Source organism: Tenrec ecaudatus, chromosome 4, assembly GCF_050624435.1.
Source record: "Tenrec ecaudatus isolate mTenEca1 chromosome 4, mTenEca1.hap1, whole genome shotgun sequence".
Taxonomy (NCBI): Eukaryota; Metazoa; Chordata; class Mammalia; order Afrosoricida; family Tenrecidae; genus Tenrec; species Tenrec ecaudatus.
Window position 1 is genome coordinate 6,903,940 of NC_134533.1, and position 16,869 is coordinate 6,920,808.

Below are 16,869 nucleotides of genomic sequence, written 5' to 3' on the forward strand. Positions count from 1 at the left end.
TCCCCTCAGCTTGTTGCACACAGGGCTCCCAGTCCAGCCCAGTGCTGGCCCCCCACATCCACAAACACCCCATTCATCCCCTCACCTAAAAATAGTCCAAGATACCAACTGCTCCGCCAGCTGTTCTGGGGCCGGAGCAGCCAGTTACAAAAAGGAAGCCGTTGACAGCAGCTCCCTTCCGATGAAGGCGTTCAAAGAGACGCTCCTTGGGAACCTAGGCTGCCAATCCTGCACCTCGGGACAGCTCTTATTGCTGAATGCCTACAGCATGCCCACCTCTATGCCAGGCACACATAACTACCATAGGGCGTGGGCATGAGGACAGGCTCCCAACAGCATCTGTCTGCCATCGATCAGCCCCTCCGGGAACACGTGCTGGATAACTACTACAATCCCCTGAGCCCTGGTGGCATGGTGGTGACCTGTTGGGTCGGGATCTGAAAGGTCAGCAGTTTAAAGCCACTAGGCGCTGATGGTGCCCAGCTATCAAAAGATATAACGTCTGGGGTCTTAAAGGCTTGAAGATAGGCAAGCGGCCATCTAACTGAGAAGCAACAAAGCCCACATGGAAGAACACACCAGCCTGTGTGATCATGAGGTGTCAATAAGATGAGGTATCAGGCATCAAAGAACAAAAAATGATATCATTGTGAATGAGGAGTAGTGTGGCATGGAGACCCAAAGCCCATCTGTAGGCAACTGGACATCCCCTTATGGAAGGGTCTCAGGGAGGAGATGAGCCAGTCACAGTGCAGAATAGCACCGACGAAACACACAACTTTCCTCTAGTTCTCTAATGCTTCCTTCACCTCTCCCCCACTATCATCATCCCAATTCTACTTTACTAATCTGGCTAGACTAGAGCATGTACACTGGTACAGATCAGAGCTGGAAACACAAGGAATCCAGGACAGATAAACCCCTGAGGACCAATAATGAAAGTAGCGATACCAGGAGGGGAAGAGGAAGGAGGGGGGGGGGGAACTGATCACAATGACTGACATATAACCCCCTCCCTGGGGGATGGACAACAGAAAAGTGGGTGAATGGAGACATCGGACAGTATAAAACATGAAAAAATAATAAGTTATAAATTATCAAGTGTTGGTAAGGGAGGGAGAGTGGGAGAGGGAGGGGGAAAATGAGCTGATAGCAAGGGCACAAGTAGAAGGCAAATGCTTTGAGAATGATGATGGCAACAAATGTACAAATGTGCTTGACCCGATGTATGGATAGATGGATTATGATAACTTGTACGAGCCCCCAATAAAATTATTTTAAAAAAGAGAAAACATTCCCCAATAAATTGTTAAAATAAAATAAATAAATAAAAGTTTTTAAAAAAAGAGAAAACAATAAATACTCAACATTGGGGTGAAACAACAACAACAACACACTAGGGGCTCTGAGGGAGAAGATGAGGCTTTCTACTCCTGTCAACAGTCCTAGTCTGGGGGACTCGGGGCAGTTCTGCCCTGTTCAATAGGGTCGCCATGAGCGGGCATCAACTCGATGCCAGTGAGTTTGGTTTTTTAATTTGCAGATAAGAAAAATCCAGGCTCAGAGAGGGAGAGAAACTTTTCCAAGGTCACACAGCCAGACCAGTGTGGCGCAGAGGTTTGACCAGTGCCCCGGTGTCCCCACCAGTCAGCGAGAGAGCCGGGGCCAGCTGCAGATGCGGAGGGTCTCCGGAGGTGGGGCTACATGGGCTACAGTCAGACCACCTTGTATTCCTCAGGGAGCTAGTGGTGGGGTGATCTCAGTACATAGGAGAGACAAGGAGAAAAATGAGACCACCCTCTGGCATATGCTTCGAAGCTACGCATAAGGCTTTCTTACATACTTTGAACATATTGTTAAGAGTGACCAGTCCCCGGGGAAAGACGTCGTGCTTGGTAAAGTGGAAGGACAGCGAAGGAGGTGGAGGCTTGCGACAAGATGGGTTGACAACTGTGATTGCAGCCCTGGGCTCAGGCTCAGGAACAGTTGTGAGGAAGGCGCAGGGCCACCCAGCAACCACCCTCAGGCACCGAAGTCAGGTCGCAGCCTTGGCTCCTTAGGTCTGGGACTCCAGTTTCTTAACCTCTCTCGCTTCAGCGTCGTCCTTTGTGAAATGGCAGCGACACTTGTTCATGGTGGGGAAGCCTCCTGGGGTCTGAGAAGCCACCCGGAGTAGAAGAGGGAGTAGAGGGAAGACACTCAGGGCAGATGGATTCGAATCAGAATTGACTTGAGAAAAGCAGAAATTTGCTGGGCTCCTTTGGTTCTCAGTGTGTGCATCAGAACGAAAGGAGAGAGAGAGAGAGAGAGAGAGAGAGAGAGAGAGAGAGAGAGAGAGAGAGAGAGAGAGAGAGAGAGAGAGAGAGAGAATCTTTTGTTCTCTCCCAAGAAGCCAGGCCTGATGACTTGAACAGATTGCAGGGTTTTAAGACCAAAAACATGTGTTATGCAGCGGGTTTGTGTTTGATCTGGTTTTCATCCTGGCCTCAGAGGTCTTGTTTCTGTAATAGCCTGGTGGTTACCCAGCTCAGCCCTATTCAGTGAGGGACAACCAGGAGCAGGGACCGCTGGGGGACATCTTGGAAGCTGGCGACCAGTCTTCCCTGTTCCTCTTCGCGTAGTCAAAGTGCAGTCACCCCCTCCCACGGTCTCCTCAACTCTCACCCCAATAAGGCACTGCCTTGAACTCCAGAATCTCATCATGACCCAATCCAGGAGAGCGGAGATTCTTCAAGTATGGTCCCTTGGATACAGCTCCTCAAATACAATTCCTGACCTTCTGAAGACCCATGATACCAAAGAGGTAAGTTTTATGGCCTTCTCCACAGCTACTATCTAATGGTGGCCCAGGCATGTATGTTCCTCCCACGTCACCGAGTCAATTCTGACTCATAGTGATCCCGTGGGAGAAAATAGAACTGCTCCTATGGGTTTCTGAGGCTATAAATCTTCATAGGAGCAGGAAGCCTCAGCTGGTGGTTTTGAACTGCTGACCTTGTGGCTGGCAGCCCAGCTCATAGTCCACAATGCCACCAGGCCTCTCTACAGGCATATCGAGTGTTATCTATGTCCATCTGTGGAACAAAAGGAATCAGGGGAATGTTGCTCTGTTAGGTGCTGTTGGTTGGCTCTGATCAACAGCAACACTACACACAACAGAGTGAAACACCACTTGGCCCTCTGCCACACTCACGACTTTTATGCTCGATTCCATGGTCACAGCCACTGTGCCAAGTCCTCTTCGTCAGGGTGGGCCTCTCTCACGGGGACCTTCTGCTTTCGTGAACACGATGTCCTCCTCCAGTCTGATCTCTCCTGATCACCTGTTCCAAGTCTGATCTCACCATCCATGAGCCTTTTGATTATCTCTGAAAACACCGTCATTCAAATGAATCTCTTAGCCAGGAAAAAAAAAATCTTTCAAAATTGAGGCAAACTAAAGACATTCCCAGGTGATCTTTAGGCTAAAAACAAGTGACCAAGAGAGTAACTCACATCCTTAGGGGAAAAAGCAAAAAGCACGAGTAATGGTAATTATAAGACAGCAAAGTTGGTGGAAGCTACGGGGACATATCAGAATATGACTTGATGACAGGTAGAATGGGTGGGGGGATGCTCTTCCCTGGGGACTCCCAGGGTACCAGGAGGGAGGCTGAGCATCATTTCCGGGTAACAGGTGCACATCTTAGTCCATCGTGCACACGAGTGAGATCTAGAACTTCATGTCTCTCTAACCTGCCTTCGTCCCTGTTTTCATTAGGAGGTGGGAATGGAAAAGAATCACCTTTTTGTTCTCCTTTCCTCATTTGTAACTTGGAGATGCTAGGAGTTAATACCCTTGCAGGGTCGCTGGGGGCGGTAATGTGTCCAGCCGTTAACCTAAAGGTTGGGGGTTCAAACACACCCAAGGGTGCAGGGAGAGAAAGGGTTGGCAACCTGGTGTCGTAAATATGACGACAGCCAGGGAAATCATACGGACCAGCTCTACCCTGCCACACATTGGCCCCTGTGAGTCAGAATCAACCGGAAAGCACTGGCTCCTGGTGTTGTTTTTCATTTTTGAACGTTGATAACTCACGGGTCATCACGCTTCCCAAACATTTGCCAGATAAAACAAGTTAAAGCTCCTCAATGGCTCTTGAATTGCTACGTGGCAAAGAATATTGACTACCACGGACTACCAGAAGAACAAACATACCGGTCTTGGAAGAAATGCAGCCATAAAGGCTGCTTAGAAGTGAGGATGGTGAGGCTTTGTCTCATATGCTTTGGACAAGTTACCAGGAGGGAAGGTCAAGTTGCTAGAGAAGGACATCGTGCTTGGTAAAGTCAAGGGTCAGCAAAACAGATGGAGACCCACAAGATGGATCGACACACTGGCTGCCACAATGGCGCAGGACCGGGCAGTGTTTCGCTCTACCGTGCAGCCGATCAAGATGAATTGAAACCCACTTGATGCCACTGAGCAACACAGGTGTGCTGATGTTTAAGTGCATTAGTATTTACAAAGAGTGACACAGGTCATACCACCTAAGCATTTTTAAACATAAAATAAAAATTATCTTCTCCATAGCTCTTGGATTTCTTCCTTATTTTTTTGTCCCCTGGTGCAAGCCAGGATCATCTCTCTACCCCTCTCCTGTCCTGCTGCGGGTTCCCCTGCACCCACCTTCTTCCTCCAATTCCCTTCTCTCCTCAAGCCGGTGTGACCTTTGCAAAGTAAAAGAATCCACTTCCAGTGTGCAAGCCCCTCTTCCTGGGAGGGTGCAGGAGGCTGCAGGACCCACCTGTGCAGCCTCCCCGCGTCGCCATCACTAGACACTGAGCTCACACATTGACCAGTTGACCAGGGAGTTGCTTCCTTCCCAGCTTCAAGGACTGAGAAGCGGATGCGGCCCCCAGTGGCACTGTGTCTCCAGCGTGTGCACTTTTTGCTCCCCAGTTCTTTGCACAGTGGTTGTGACTTGGGTTGCTAACCAGCTGTTTGAAACCACCAGCCGCTCCGCGGGAGAAAGACGGAGTGTTCTACTCTGATGGTCTGGGAAATCCTCGGGGCACGTCCCCTGTCCTAAAGGGCCGCCATGAGTGGGCATGGACTAGATGTCAGGAAGCTGGGGAGGAGTTCTTGGTTTAGGCCAGCTGCCAAGTCCTTCATTTAGGAAGAACGGAGCCCTTTATTTTATGGAAGTACTGAGTGAGCATCTTTTTCCTTCCGGGTGGGCGGTGTAGGGCCTGAAGCGATAACTCTCCCGCAGTCGGGCAGACTCTGGGCCAGTCTCTGCTAAGTGTTTTACAAGACTGCAATCATTCCCCACACGGAGCTGGCGCGCTGGTGGTGGTTCTGAATCACGGTGACCCTTGGGGGGACCAGCCCCCCACCACTAATAATGGGCTCAGTAGGCACAATTGTACAGTTGAGATAGATAAATATTATAGTAAAGTCATCGAGAGCACGAGAGGTAGAGGAGAGATTGGAATAATGGAGTTGTTAGGTAGCTTAGCCTAGGTAATTGGGAAGTCCATTTACGCATGCCCAGGAGAGCCAGCAAAGGACAAAGGTGGATTTTCCCACCGGTGGGCCCAGAAGGGCTACACCTGGAGCAGCCCACCTGGGCCAGGTGACTGCAATTCAGCCAATGGGATCAACCTGGGTCGTTCACCACGCCTTCCCCAGGAACCCTTGAAAAGGCAGGGACTGGAAAGGAGAGGGGCTTGTCTTGCTGGGCTGGTCTGGTCCTCTTTGTGGGAGGAGAGAGATCCTTGCATGTCCCGGGGCAGTCTCTGCCAGACCGCATGGTCAAAGGAATCCTAATGGGTGCCGCGTAAAACCTGAAACTTCTTTTTTTTTTTTAACATTTTATTAGGGGCTCATCCAACTCTTATCACATTCCATACATATACATACATCAATTGTATAAAGCACATCTGTACATTCTTTGCCCTAAACATTTTCTTTTTTCTTTTTTTACATTCTATTAGGGGCTCACACAACTCCCATCACAAGCCACACATATGCATGCATCAATTGTATAAAGCACATCCATACATTCCCTGCCCCAATCATTCTCAAAGCATTTGCTCTCCACCCAAGCCCTCTGCATCAGGTCCTCTCTTTCTTTTCCCCCGAAACGTCTTTTAACTCTTATTAAATTCACTTGGATCACGAGCCCGGCTTCAGCGTGAAATCTTTCTCGCGTGGAGCCAAGGACCGAGGCTGAAATCTAGCCCGAGAGAGAGACCTTACAGAGTCAGACACAATTCATGGAAGCATACTCACCTCAGCCCAGCTTGGTGGTCCTCGTGGGGGAGCCCAGCCATTAGAGTAGGGGGGAGCCCCAACTTTATTGCTAACCAAGGGTTATATCTCCTCAGGGGGGCATCATTACAGGTCACCACATGTCACAGGAAGGGGCAGTACAATAGGTACACACATTGTAGGAAGGGGACGTATGATAGGCACAAGCGCGACAGGAAGGGGATGAGCTAGGGGTGTGCCCATAGGAATGGGAAGGTCTATGGATACACATGTGACAAGATGGGCGGATCCTAGATTCATGATGGTGGCCTAACCTTGGTCATCCTAGGGCGGGTTTGACCTCTCTGGGGTCTCCTATGAGGAAACAGAAGGGAGTGGGCCCTATTTGTTGTGGGATAAACAGTGGTGTCTGCTTGCTCTAGATGGCTGATAACCCTTAGGGAGAATGACCCCTGATCTACTCCTGATGACCTCCAAGTGTATAGTCATTCGCAAGCTGCTAAGTTCGGCATATATTTGGGGGAGTCAGCTTGGGAGAATTCCTACTCTGTCCCACAGGTCCTTGGATTGGCATTTGTTTAAGGACCTGCCATACTGAGTCCCATAGGGGCTGTACAATTCTACAGTCCCGCCAGTCACATCCAAGTGTTCCTGTCTCTCCACATCCTCCTCGGCATCTCTCATTTTCTGTTTTATTAAATCTTGCTAGGTGTCGATGTATGGTGCTATCACAGTGTTGTGCTCACTTGTTTTCTCTTGTTAATGATCGCGAACGTGTCTGTAGTCAGGGTTCTCTCGAAGGAAATCACAAATTCACATCCCTGACTTCTTTCTAACGTTCATCTGTGCAAAAGCGTATTCTAAGTGTCCGCAGTGGTGTCCATTCCAAAGGGGAAACCGATCGCAAGGATCTACATATAACCCTCTCCCTGGGAGATGGACAACAGAAAAGTGAGTGAAAGGAGATGTCAGACAGTGTAAGATATGACAAAATAATAATTTATAAATTATAAAGGGTTCATGAGGGAGGGAGGGCTTGGGATGGAGGAGGAAAATGAGGAGCTGATACCAAGGGCTCAAGTAGCAAGCAAATGTTTTGAGAATGATGATGGCAACAAATGTACAAATGTGCTTGACACAATGGATGGATGGATTGTAATAAGAGTTGTCTGAACCCCAAATAAAATGATTTAAAAAAATTAATGTTCATTCCATCCATACTATAAAAAGTGAGACAGAACCAGGCTTGTAATAAACCAAAGAGCAGGGCACATGAGGACATCGATCAAGAAGTAATATGGAAATATCTTAAGTAACAGTTTTATTGTTTTTTTGTCAGGTATTAGAGTATTTTTTCATTTATATTTTATAACTCTTTCTTTGAACATAATCTACTTTTGTGTACCTCTTTTATTGGTCTTATTGAAGTACTAACTGTATGAAATAATAAACTATTGGTATATCATTTTTCAATTCTTAAAATAGTCATTAAGGCTGGAAACCAGTTGTTAAATGATTTAATCCCCCCATTTATTAGCTTTATTTGCCCCATTAGACTTGCAAGGAACCAAGCGTAGGGAAGTTAATTGTCTTGCCCAAAATTTTACCATGAATGAAGGGTCAATCAAGTCCCCAGTCCTGATAAGGCCAATAACCAGGTGTGGTTGAGTCTAATCTAACATCTGATGACCCCATGGGTCAAAGCAAATCTGTGCTCCGGAGAGCATTTCCAATGGCTGACCCACACCGCTAACCTTTGGGTTGGCACTTGTACCACCTGGGGACTCCAAGTCTAACAAATCTGAAGGTTATAAAGGCCTCAATAGGCTTCAGAATCAGGAACCACCCCACTTACTTAGTGTGAGTCCAACCAGAATTCATTAAGAAAATTACATGGTAGCACTTTGACACGGTTGGTTCTTTGTACTAGATGAGGCAGTCCTGCTTAGCGGAAGAAGTTCTAACATCAAGATTAGTTTCCCAACCCTATCTCTTATGGCTAAGTATTTTGGGCCACCTTCTGAGCTTCAGGAGCCCTGGTGGTTATACATTGGGCCACAAACCACAAGGTCAGCAGTTCAAGACCACTGGTTCCTCTACGGGAGAAAGGTGAGGTTTTCTGCTACTATAAACAGGTCAGTTTGGGGAGAAATGGGGAGTATAACACACACACCCCATGGAGGAACAGAAACAGCGGACAGTGTAAGATGAAAATAATAATTTATCAGGGATTGGTAAGGGCGGGAAGGGAAAAAAGAGGAGCTGATACCAAGGGCTCAAGCAGAAAGAAAATGTTTTGAAAATGATGACAGCAACCTATAGAGCTGTAAGAGCCCCCAATAAGATGATTTATTAATAATAAAGTTAGCTTCCGAACCCCACGGGGGCAGTTCTATCCTGTCCTATAGGTCGCTACGAATCAGAATGTACTCCATGGCAGTGAGCTTGGAGTTTTGGGAACCTCAGCTTCCCCATTGTACCATGGGTGTCATCAAAGCACTGACTGGACAGGGCCTTACAATAGCGAAGCTCCTATTTGGAGCCTGGCGATACGTACGGGAACCTGGTGGCATCGTGCCTTACACACTGACAGCAGTTCAAACCCACCAGCTGCATCACAGGGGGAAGATGAGACCGTGCATTTTGTTCTGTTTTGGGAATGTAACAGTTAAGCGCTGGACTGCTCTCTGTAAAGGTGCGGTTCGATTTCATCCAGGGCTCCGCGGGAGAGTCGTGGAAAACCCCATTCCAATGTGGGGTCGCTGTGCGTGGTTGTGCACGGGGGGCGGGGGGGCACTCATAACAGGCTCATCTCAAACCGGAGGGTCAGCTTTATGTCCAGCGGATGGAGCCCAAACACATCGCCATCTGCAGCGCTTGCTAAAGACCCACTGCTATGGAGCGGATTTCTGCTCCCCGCAACTCTGTTAAAAGACAAAACCATAGTAAACTCATCGCTACCAAGTTGATGCCGGCTCATAGCGACCCTGCGTGAGTTTCGGGGACTGTAGTTCTTCTTAGGGTATCTTTCTCTCAGGGCAACTAGGTTTGAACTGCTGACCTTACAAACGAACAGCCCAGCGCTTAGCCACTACCCCACCAGGGGGCACTGTACCGGATGGAGGAAAACTGCTGCATAACGTTTCCGAAGCGAAATCTATACGGAAAGGGACAACCTCGTCTTCGATAGCAAGGTACGGCTTCGCGAAAACTACCACGCCCACAATGCATTGCGGCACCAAGGGGTCCTCCCCCTCCTCTTAGCTGTCTAAAGCACTGCCTGTGCGCGCGCCTGGAGAAAACTGTGTCTTGCGGTTTGGAGCCTTTCTCTAGTCTATCTGAAACCAAACCCAGACTAAACTTGTTTCCATAGAGTTTATTCTAACTTCAACAGGTTCCCGAAGAGCTCGATGACAGGGAGTAATCAGAGAGTATATTTCTCCCAGTGGCGGGAGTGAAAAGCGTCTCTCGTCTTTTCTTAGTCTTACTCGTAGCGAGCGGAAGACAGTTGGGCTAAGCCGGAGTGACCCCATGAGGACCCTTGACCTCTGACCCAAGATGGCGGCGCCCAGAGCGGCGCTCCTTCTCCTGCAGTGAGTCTGACTGGGGACAGCCACCGCGCGTCATGTCGAAGCTGAGCCGGGCCGCTCGGGGCCTGCGGAAGCCGGAGCCCGGCGGCGTGATCCGGACCATCGTGCGCGCGGGCCAGGCCATGGCCGGGCCCCCACTGGGCCCCATCCTGGGTCAGGTTGGACCGCCGCCCGACTCGGCGCGGGGGGCTCCGGGAGGAGCGCGCGGGCCCTGGGGCCACGGAGACCCCGGCGGAAACTCGGCTCTGCTTCAGCGCGACGCCCTTTGCTCCCGAGCGTGACCTCCGCCCGCGCCCCGCTTTCGCGGGCTGCTGTGAGGATCCAGCGGGATGGCGCGTGCCATCACCTAACACGCCAAGTGCGGGTTGGATCTGAGCAGAGGGAGGCGCCGTGGCCGCAGACCGAGGAGGGAAGGGACGTGGGTGGTCGGAAGCCCGCCTCCCACATCGCCCCCGTGTGCTTCCCTCGCAGCGAGGTGTGTCCATCAACCAGTTCTGCAAGGAATTCAACGAGAGGACGAAGGACATCAAAGAGGGCATTCCTCTGCCTACCAAGATTTTTGTGAAGGTGCAGCGTCGCTTGCCTTCTTGGGGCTGCAGCTGGTCAACTGAGGGGTCAGGCCCTTTGTGTTTCTGGGTCGTCTCCCCCACTTACACAGTGGAGTCTGGACCACCCCCAATCCGGGACTCTGCCCGCCTTGTTGCTGTTTGCTTTGCTCCTGGGGTTTCTAGAGCAGAGTTGGACTGGGATAGAGGTGGCAGGAGCGCTTGCTGCAGATGGATTTACCCAATGGCTCTCTCCTCTCTTAGAGGGACCCCCGGGGGAGGAATTGAATTGAGGGAATGTGGAGTGGGGACTGGGTGTTAGATGTTTCCTGCGCTTGAGTAAGCAGAAAGAAGTAGACTCATACTTCCTTTTTTTTCTTTGAAGCCTGACCGGACTTTTGAGTTCAAGTTTGGCCAACCCACTGTTTCCTACTTTCTGAAAGCGGCTGCTGGGATTGAGAAGGGGGCCCGGAACACAGGTGAGGACCAGGATGGGCGCCTGGGATTCTGGGAGCTCTCGAAAGGACTCCATGGCTCCTGAAGGGCTGTGTGTGCTTTTCTCCCAGGCAAAGAAGTGGCAGGCTTGGTGACCTTGAAGCACGTGTATGAGATCGCCCAAGTCAAAGCTCAGGATGAAGCCTTCGCCCTGCAGAATGTGCCCCTTTCCTCGGTGGTCCGTTCTATCATCGGCTCTGCGCGTTCTCTGGGCATCCGAGTGGTTAAAGAGTGAGTGTCCTGGGGAGGCAGGCAAAGCGGACAGGCCCACGACAGTATGAAAGGCAGCCTCTGAATTTCACTCATTCACTTGGGATCTGTTCCCTAGGTGTCTGCTCTGTGGTAGGCATTCTGGATTTTGGATACAGCCAGGAACAAGGCAGCCTTGCTGGGTCCTCATCATCATGAGCTCACAGCCCAGGGGTAGAGTGTGTGGCAGAGCTGTCATGCAGTGATAGCCAGCCTCTTGATCACTGCAAAGGCAGTATAGGTGTCATGGGAGGAGAGGAGAGGGCCTGAGGTTGCCGGTGTGCTGGTGAGGGCTTTGTGGGTGAAGTAACATCTAAGCAGAGACCTGGGAAGGGAGAAGATTCAGCTAGCTCCAGGACTGGAGTCCTATGTCCCAGGAAACAACCATCCCAGGGGAGAATGGAAGGCCGGGGAAGTTCAGCGTCATGCAGGTGTAGGGTCCGGGCTGAGTGGGAGATGGTGTGAAGGAGGCCAGGCAAACAGACCTATTCGGAAGCATTTGTCCCATGGTCTCAGTGGCTTCCATGACCCTGGTCTTAATAGGAGCAGGGACAACAGTGTCCCGTGACTCTCAGCACTGACCAGCAATAAAAAATCGACTTTCCTGGGCTCTTGCTGCCTGTCTCATGGTCCAGACCAGAGCGGGGGTCGCCCGTCTTTTTTGAGAGTGGGGCGACACATGGCGCAGGGAACAATGTGACTTTCCTCCACTTTGGACTTTTCCTGGGAGTGCAGAGCGGACTCAACCAGAGCCCTGCCCCTGGGGAGACAGACAGACGATGTGTGTATGACCCAGGGTCCTCAGTGTGCTGAGGGTTTGGGGACACGAGGGGCTCATAAATCTGGATTGGGCTATAGCCAGGACCTCAAAGAATGCCTAAGCTGTGGTAAGGGGTGGTGGCATGGCCTGGGGATTGAGTGAGCTAGGAAATGAGGGAGGAAGAGAGGCCTGGGCAGACTGGATTCCGGGCAGTGACGGGGCTCCTGTGGGTCCCCGGCAGCGGCCATTCATTCACCCTCTTTTTCTGCCCCTGCAGCCTCAGTTCAGAGGAGCTGGCAGCTTTCCAGAAGGAGCGAGCTGTGTTCCTGGCTGCTCAGAAAGAGGCTGACTTGGCAGCCCAGGCAGAAGCTGCCAAGAAGTGATCCTACCACATCCCCGCACTTGGAAGGGAGTCACCGAGCCGGGGGCTGGAGGAAAAACTGTGCCAAGGGTCAGGAGGGAGGGTGGTCCCGACTATGAGTTCCCTGGCTTTAAGTATGCATTTCTACACCCATGGACGGATCGAGGGACCGAGCCTAATAAATGTCCGTTGTCACCCACACGGCCTCTGTCTCTGGACCCCTAGGGGAAGGGGTCTGCTACTGATGGTAGCCAACCTGGGCAGGCGTGAACTGGCCCTGGAAGGAGGGCCTCATGCTTCTCAGTGGCATAGACTGAGAGGTGTGAAGCAGCTCATCTAGGTTCTGAGTTAGGAAGAGAGCCCAAACCTTCCTGTTCTAATCCCGCGCTGTCTCCCTCCCCAGAGGCATGAGACCATGCAGCGCTTGGCGTAACATGCGTGCAGGGGATTAGATATACGGAAGCAGCCGGCATGGCTTCTTCCACCAGAAATACTTCTCATCCCTTGAGGACTTTGCTGGCTCAACAGAAACAGGCCCCTTGGGGATCTCAGGCCTAGGCGTGGTTACTAGACAACACTCCCAGGCTCCTGGGACTGCTTGGGTCTGAGAGGTTGGAGACAGGTGCAGATGGTCCAGACCCAGCCTAAACGGTCCCTTCTACTAACCTCCTGAACTTGCCCGAGTCAGATGCTGGCTGAACATGAATGATTATGGGGCTCAAGGGTACAAACCCCAGAAGAAGCCAGGTTTTAGTAGAGACCTGTCCAAGGCAGAAGTTCCTGGGAGGCCCCATTATCCGGGGTCCCAGGATTCATGTCCCTGTAGGTGCCCCTGAGTCGGCTCCTGCTGACAGACTATTCCTATGTTTGAGCCATGGTTGCAGCCACTGTCAGTCCATCTTAGTGAAGGCCTTGATGTTCTGAGACCGCTCTCCCCCGGCATGTCCAAAGTATGTGAGACAGAGTCTTGCTGCTTTTTTGTTTGTTTTTGGGGCTGAAACCCAGGTACCCTTGCTTCTAAGGAGTATTCTGGCTGTACTTCTTCCCAGACAGATTTGTTTGGTCCTTTGGCAGCCCGTGGTACTTTTAATATTGTTCACCGGCACCATCATTCAAGTGCACTGACTTTTTCTCCGATCCTTATTTGATATCCAACTTTCACATCCTTATGAGGCCATTGAAAACACCATGGCATGGGGTCAGGCTCACAGCAGTCCTCAAAGTAACTTGTTCCTGGGAGACCCCATTCTCCAGAGCCCTGGGATTATTGTCTTTGGGGAAGAGATAAGGAGTGGGGGAAGACCCAGAGTCACTTAGGGAGCATCTGTTACAGGCTGTCAGAAATAACAGCTCGGGATGCCATTGGCAGATCACTGTGCAAGCCGCTGGGACGGCCATGTTGAGCAGCTAGACCAGCCTAACTGCAAAGTCTGCAGTTCAAATCCTCCAGCCACTTCCAGGGAGAAGGATGCTTTCTGCTCCCGTGAAGATCTACAGCCTTGGAAACCCACAAGCAGTTCTCCCCAGTGCTACAGGGTCCCCTTAAGGTGAACTTGACGACGGCAGTGAGTTTGGGGCATTTTGTAGAGCTTTAAGAAGCCTGGTGGCATAACCTCTTAAAATTGCATGTACAGTACAGAGCCCTGGTGGCATAGTGGGTTAGTATTGGGCTGTGAATCTCAAGGTCAGTGGTTCAAAGCCACCAGGTGCTCCAAAGGGGGGGGGGGAGGAAATGAGGCTTTCTACAACTGGATGGCAGCACGTTTGGTTTTGCTTTTGGTGGCACACTGGTTAAAAGCCCCTGGCTGCTAACCGAAAGGTCCGTCGTCCAAACCCACTAGCCTTTCTCCTGGAGAAAGATGTGGCAATCCGCTTCCTTAAGGATGGATCGCCTTGGGAACCCTGGGGCTTCTGTCCGTCCTCCAGGCTCCCTGAGTTGGAATCAACTTCAGTGCCATACATGCAGTCTGCATAATCTCTATAATCAGCTTGCGCCCACTAGGTTTGGGTATCGACAGTTGCATCAGGAACGTGGAACACATTTTTCTGATAGGTTAATAATTGTACCGGTATCTAACTCTTAGCAGGGGGTTATGTGCTCAAACATGATCCAAGCTTAAATAAGGGCCTTACAAAGATAATCAGAGTCGGAGGTGGTAAGACCTGGGGTTTTAGAAGCGGGACATGCTTTTCAACATGGGTGTTTTCTGAAAGAGCAATTTTCTTGTTTCTTTTTAAAAATCATTTAATCAGAGGCTTATCACCATCCATCCATCCATTATATCAAGCACATTTGTACATTTGTTGCCATCATCATTTTCAAAATATTTTCTTTCTACTTGAGCCCTTGGTATCAGTTTCTCATTTCCCCCCTCCTTCTCCCACTTGCCCTCCCTCATGAACTCTTGATAATTTATAAATTATTATTTTTCATGTCTTACACTGATCAATATCAACCCACTTTTCTGTTGTCCGTCCCCCAGGGACGGGGTTATAAGTAGATCATTGTGATAGGTTCCCCCTTTCTCCACCACCTTCCCCTTACTTTCCTGGTATGGCTACTCTCAATATTGGTCCTGAGGGAGATTATCTGTCCTGGATTCCCTGTGTTTCCAACTCTTATCTGTACCCATGCACATAGAGCAGTCTACTAGTGTTGGCCAATCACCTAGATACAATTATGTAAAACAGGACAAGCTACATCTACATATTGAAAGTTCAGGGTACAGCTGTAGGCACTACAAAGTATGTTTCTCATGTTTCATAAGATGATCTGTAGTGTTGTGTGTAAGAATTCTGCATAAAACACAGCTTATAGTTTTATTTCAAAATCACAAACAAACCCCAGATAACCCACTGCCCTGGTTGACTTGGGACCCCGGTGCCCGGAGCCATGAGGCCCGGCCATTACTTAGAATTTATTAGTCTGGGTATTCTACCCCAGCCTACGTGACAGAGCACTGCAGCTGTGTTTGACATTCCTAGCTTGCCAGACATGGATAAGGAAGTCTCTGTCTGTATGATCCTGTTTTGTGGTCAGCATTCCCAGAAAGTACCCAGCCTGTAAAACTTAAGCAAACAAGGTGTGATGTTCTTTAGATAAGCACCTATGTACTGCTTCCCCTTGATTGGGTAAAAGATTGTCTTCGCCCTACCTAGTGCCTGCACCTGATTTGCATAAACATGCCACTCTGCAAAGCGGTTACAGAGTCACGGGCAGGGTGCACTCCCCTGAACTCCCTGGTTGGCCCATCACCGAAGTAGCCTAATTTGCATGTGTGATGAGTACTTCCCCCATTGCTGGCCCATGTAAGCTGTAACCCTTTGTTCAATAAACGAGACTTGATCAGGATATTGTCTTGTCTCCATTCTCTGCGTCTCTTGTCCCCCCCAATTCCCACTCTCTCCTCCAGGATCCACGTTGGAAGTTCCCATAGGACAGGACACCCCGGGTGTGTCCATTTGACCCAGATTACGGAATAGAACTCTCATTGAAATTTCCAAGCTGTGGCCTTCTGAAGTGAATTACCAGTCCTGCCATCTAAGGCACCTCTACAAGCCAAGCCAAACTCACTGCCATCGAGTCAATTCTGACTCATAATGACCCTATAGGACAGGGCAGAGTCGCCCCTGTGGGTTTCTGAGACTGTACCTCTTTACAGGAGTGGGAAGCCTCATCTCTCCTGTGAATCAGCTGGGAGTTAAACTGCTGGCTTTGGGCACGGCAACCCAAAACATAACCACTACACCTCCAGGGCTCCTGACTCACCTCCAGGCGGGTTCAAATCGCCAACCTTTTGGTCAAGCATTGAACCAATGGTACCGCCTAGAAATTCCTGTTAAGTCCTGTTAGTGCCATTGGGTCTATTCCGATTTGCAGCATCCTGGTCCTGCACCAGCCTTACAGCCCATTCCTGCTGTCACGACGTCGGTCCATTTTGTCCCAGGCCTGCCTCTTAGTTGCGGACTCTCTACCAAGCATGATGTCCTTATGCAAGGCCTGGCGTCAGCAGATGTGTGCTTTGGACTTGATAGCAGGAGGCATGAAGGAGCCGTACGTCCAAGACTAATGTGTTCCTTCTTCTACCAGTTCACGGCATAGTCAATATTGTTCACCGGGAGCATGACTCAGTTATATCAGCCCTTCGGGCTTGTTGGGGCCTTAGTACTTTATACTGAGAAGATGTGGAAAGTATGAAAAACACCTCTAAGAAATAGAAATCACACAGAGTCCCACACTCAGGTGAGTCTCCTGCTGATATTTTAATGTCTCTTTTCCACTCCCCATCGTGTGTGGGCTTATATGTAATACTTCAATAAACAAAACAAATTGGAGCCCACCTCCATATATCTGCCACTCGTCTGTCAGTTTGTCGTACTGCGGTGGCTCGTGTGTTGATGTGATGCTGGAAGCTGTGTTGCTGGTGTTACAAATGCCTTCAGGGTCGCTCAAAATGAAGAGGTTTCAGCGGAGCTTCCAGACTAAGACTAGATGAAGAAGAAGACTTAACTGCCTACCTGAGAGGAAGCAGCCTTTGGAAAGGCCATGCGGAGCTTTGAAACACTCAGGTACGGAAGGCCGAATGAATGCAAACAGGACATTGTCCGAGATA

General features: G+C 50.1%; 1 protein-coding gene across 1 annotated transcript; it reads left to right on the forward strand.

The window, feature by feature from the left end:
- Positions 1-9,579: 9,579 nt before the first annotated feature.
- Positions 9,580-12,455, forward strand: MRPL11 (mitochondrial ribosomal protein L11). The gene is made up of 5 exons (XM_075545338.1): positions 9,580-10,004; positions 10,318-10,413; positions 10,777-10,870; positions 10,958-11,117; positions 12,173-12,455. Exons 1-5 carry the CDS (start codon positions 9,882-9,884, stop codon positions 12,276-12,278), a joined length of 579 nt encoding a protein of 192 aa, XP_075401453.1. The 5' UTR covers positions 9,580-9,881; the 3' UTR covers positions 12,279-12,455.
- The last annotated feature ends 4,414 nt before the right edge of the window (positions 12,456-16,869 follow it).

What these genes read in the sequence shown, in the direction of transcription:
- MRPL11 (XM_075545338.1), top strand. Translation starts at nt 9,882, where the DNA reads ATGTCGAAGCTGAGCCGGGCCGCTCGGGGCCTGCGGAAGCCGGAGCCC. An exon ending in CTACCAAGATTTTTGTGAAG is followed by an intron (nt 10,414 to 10,776) that starts GTGCAGCGTCGC and finishes TTTTCTTTGAAG; the next exon opens with CCTGACCGGACTTTTGAGTT. An exon ending in GGCATCCGAGTGGTTAAAGA is followed by an intron (nt 11,118 to 12,172) that starts GTGAGTGTCCTG and finishes CTGCCCCTGCAG; the next exon opens with CCTCAGTTCAGAGGAGCTGG.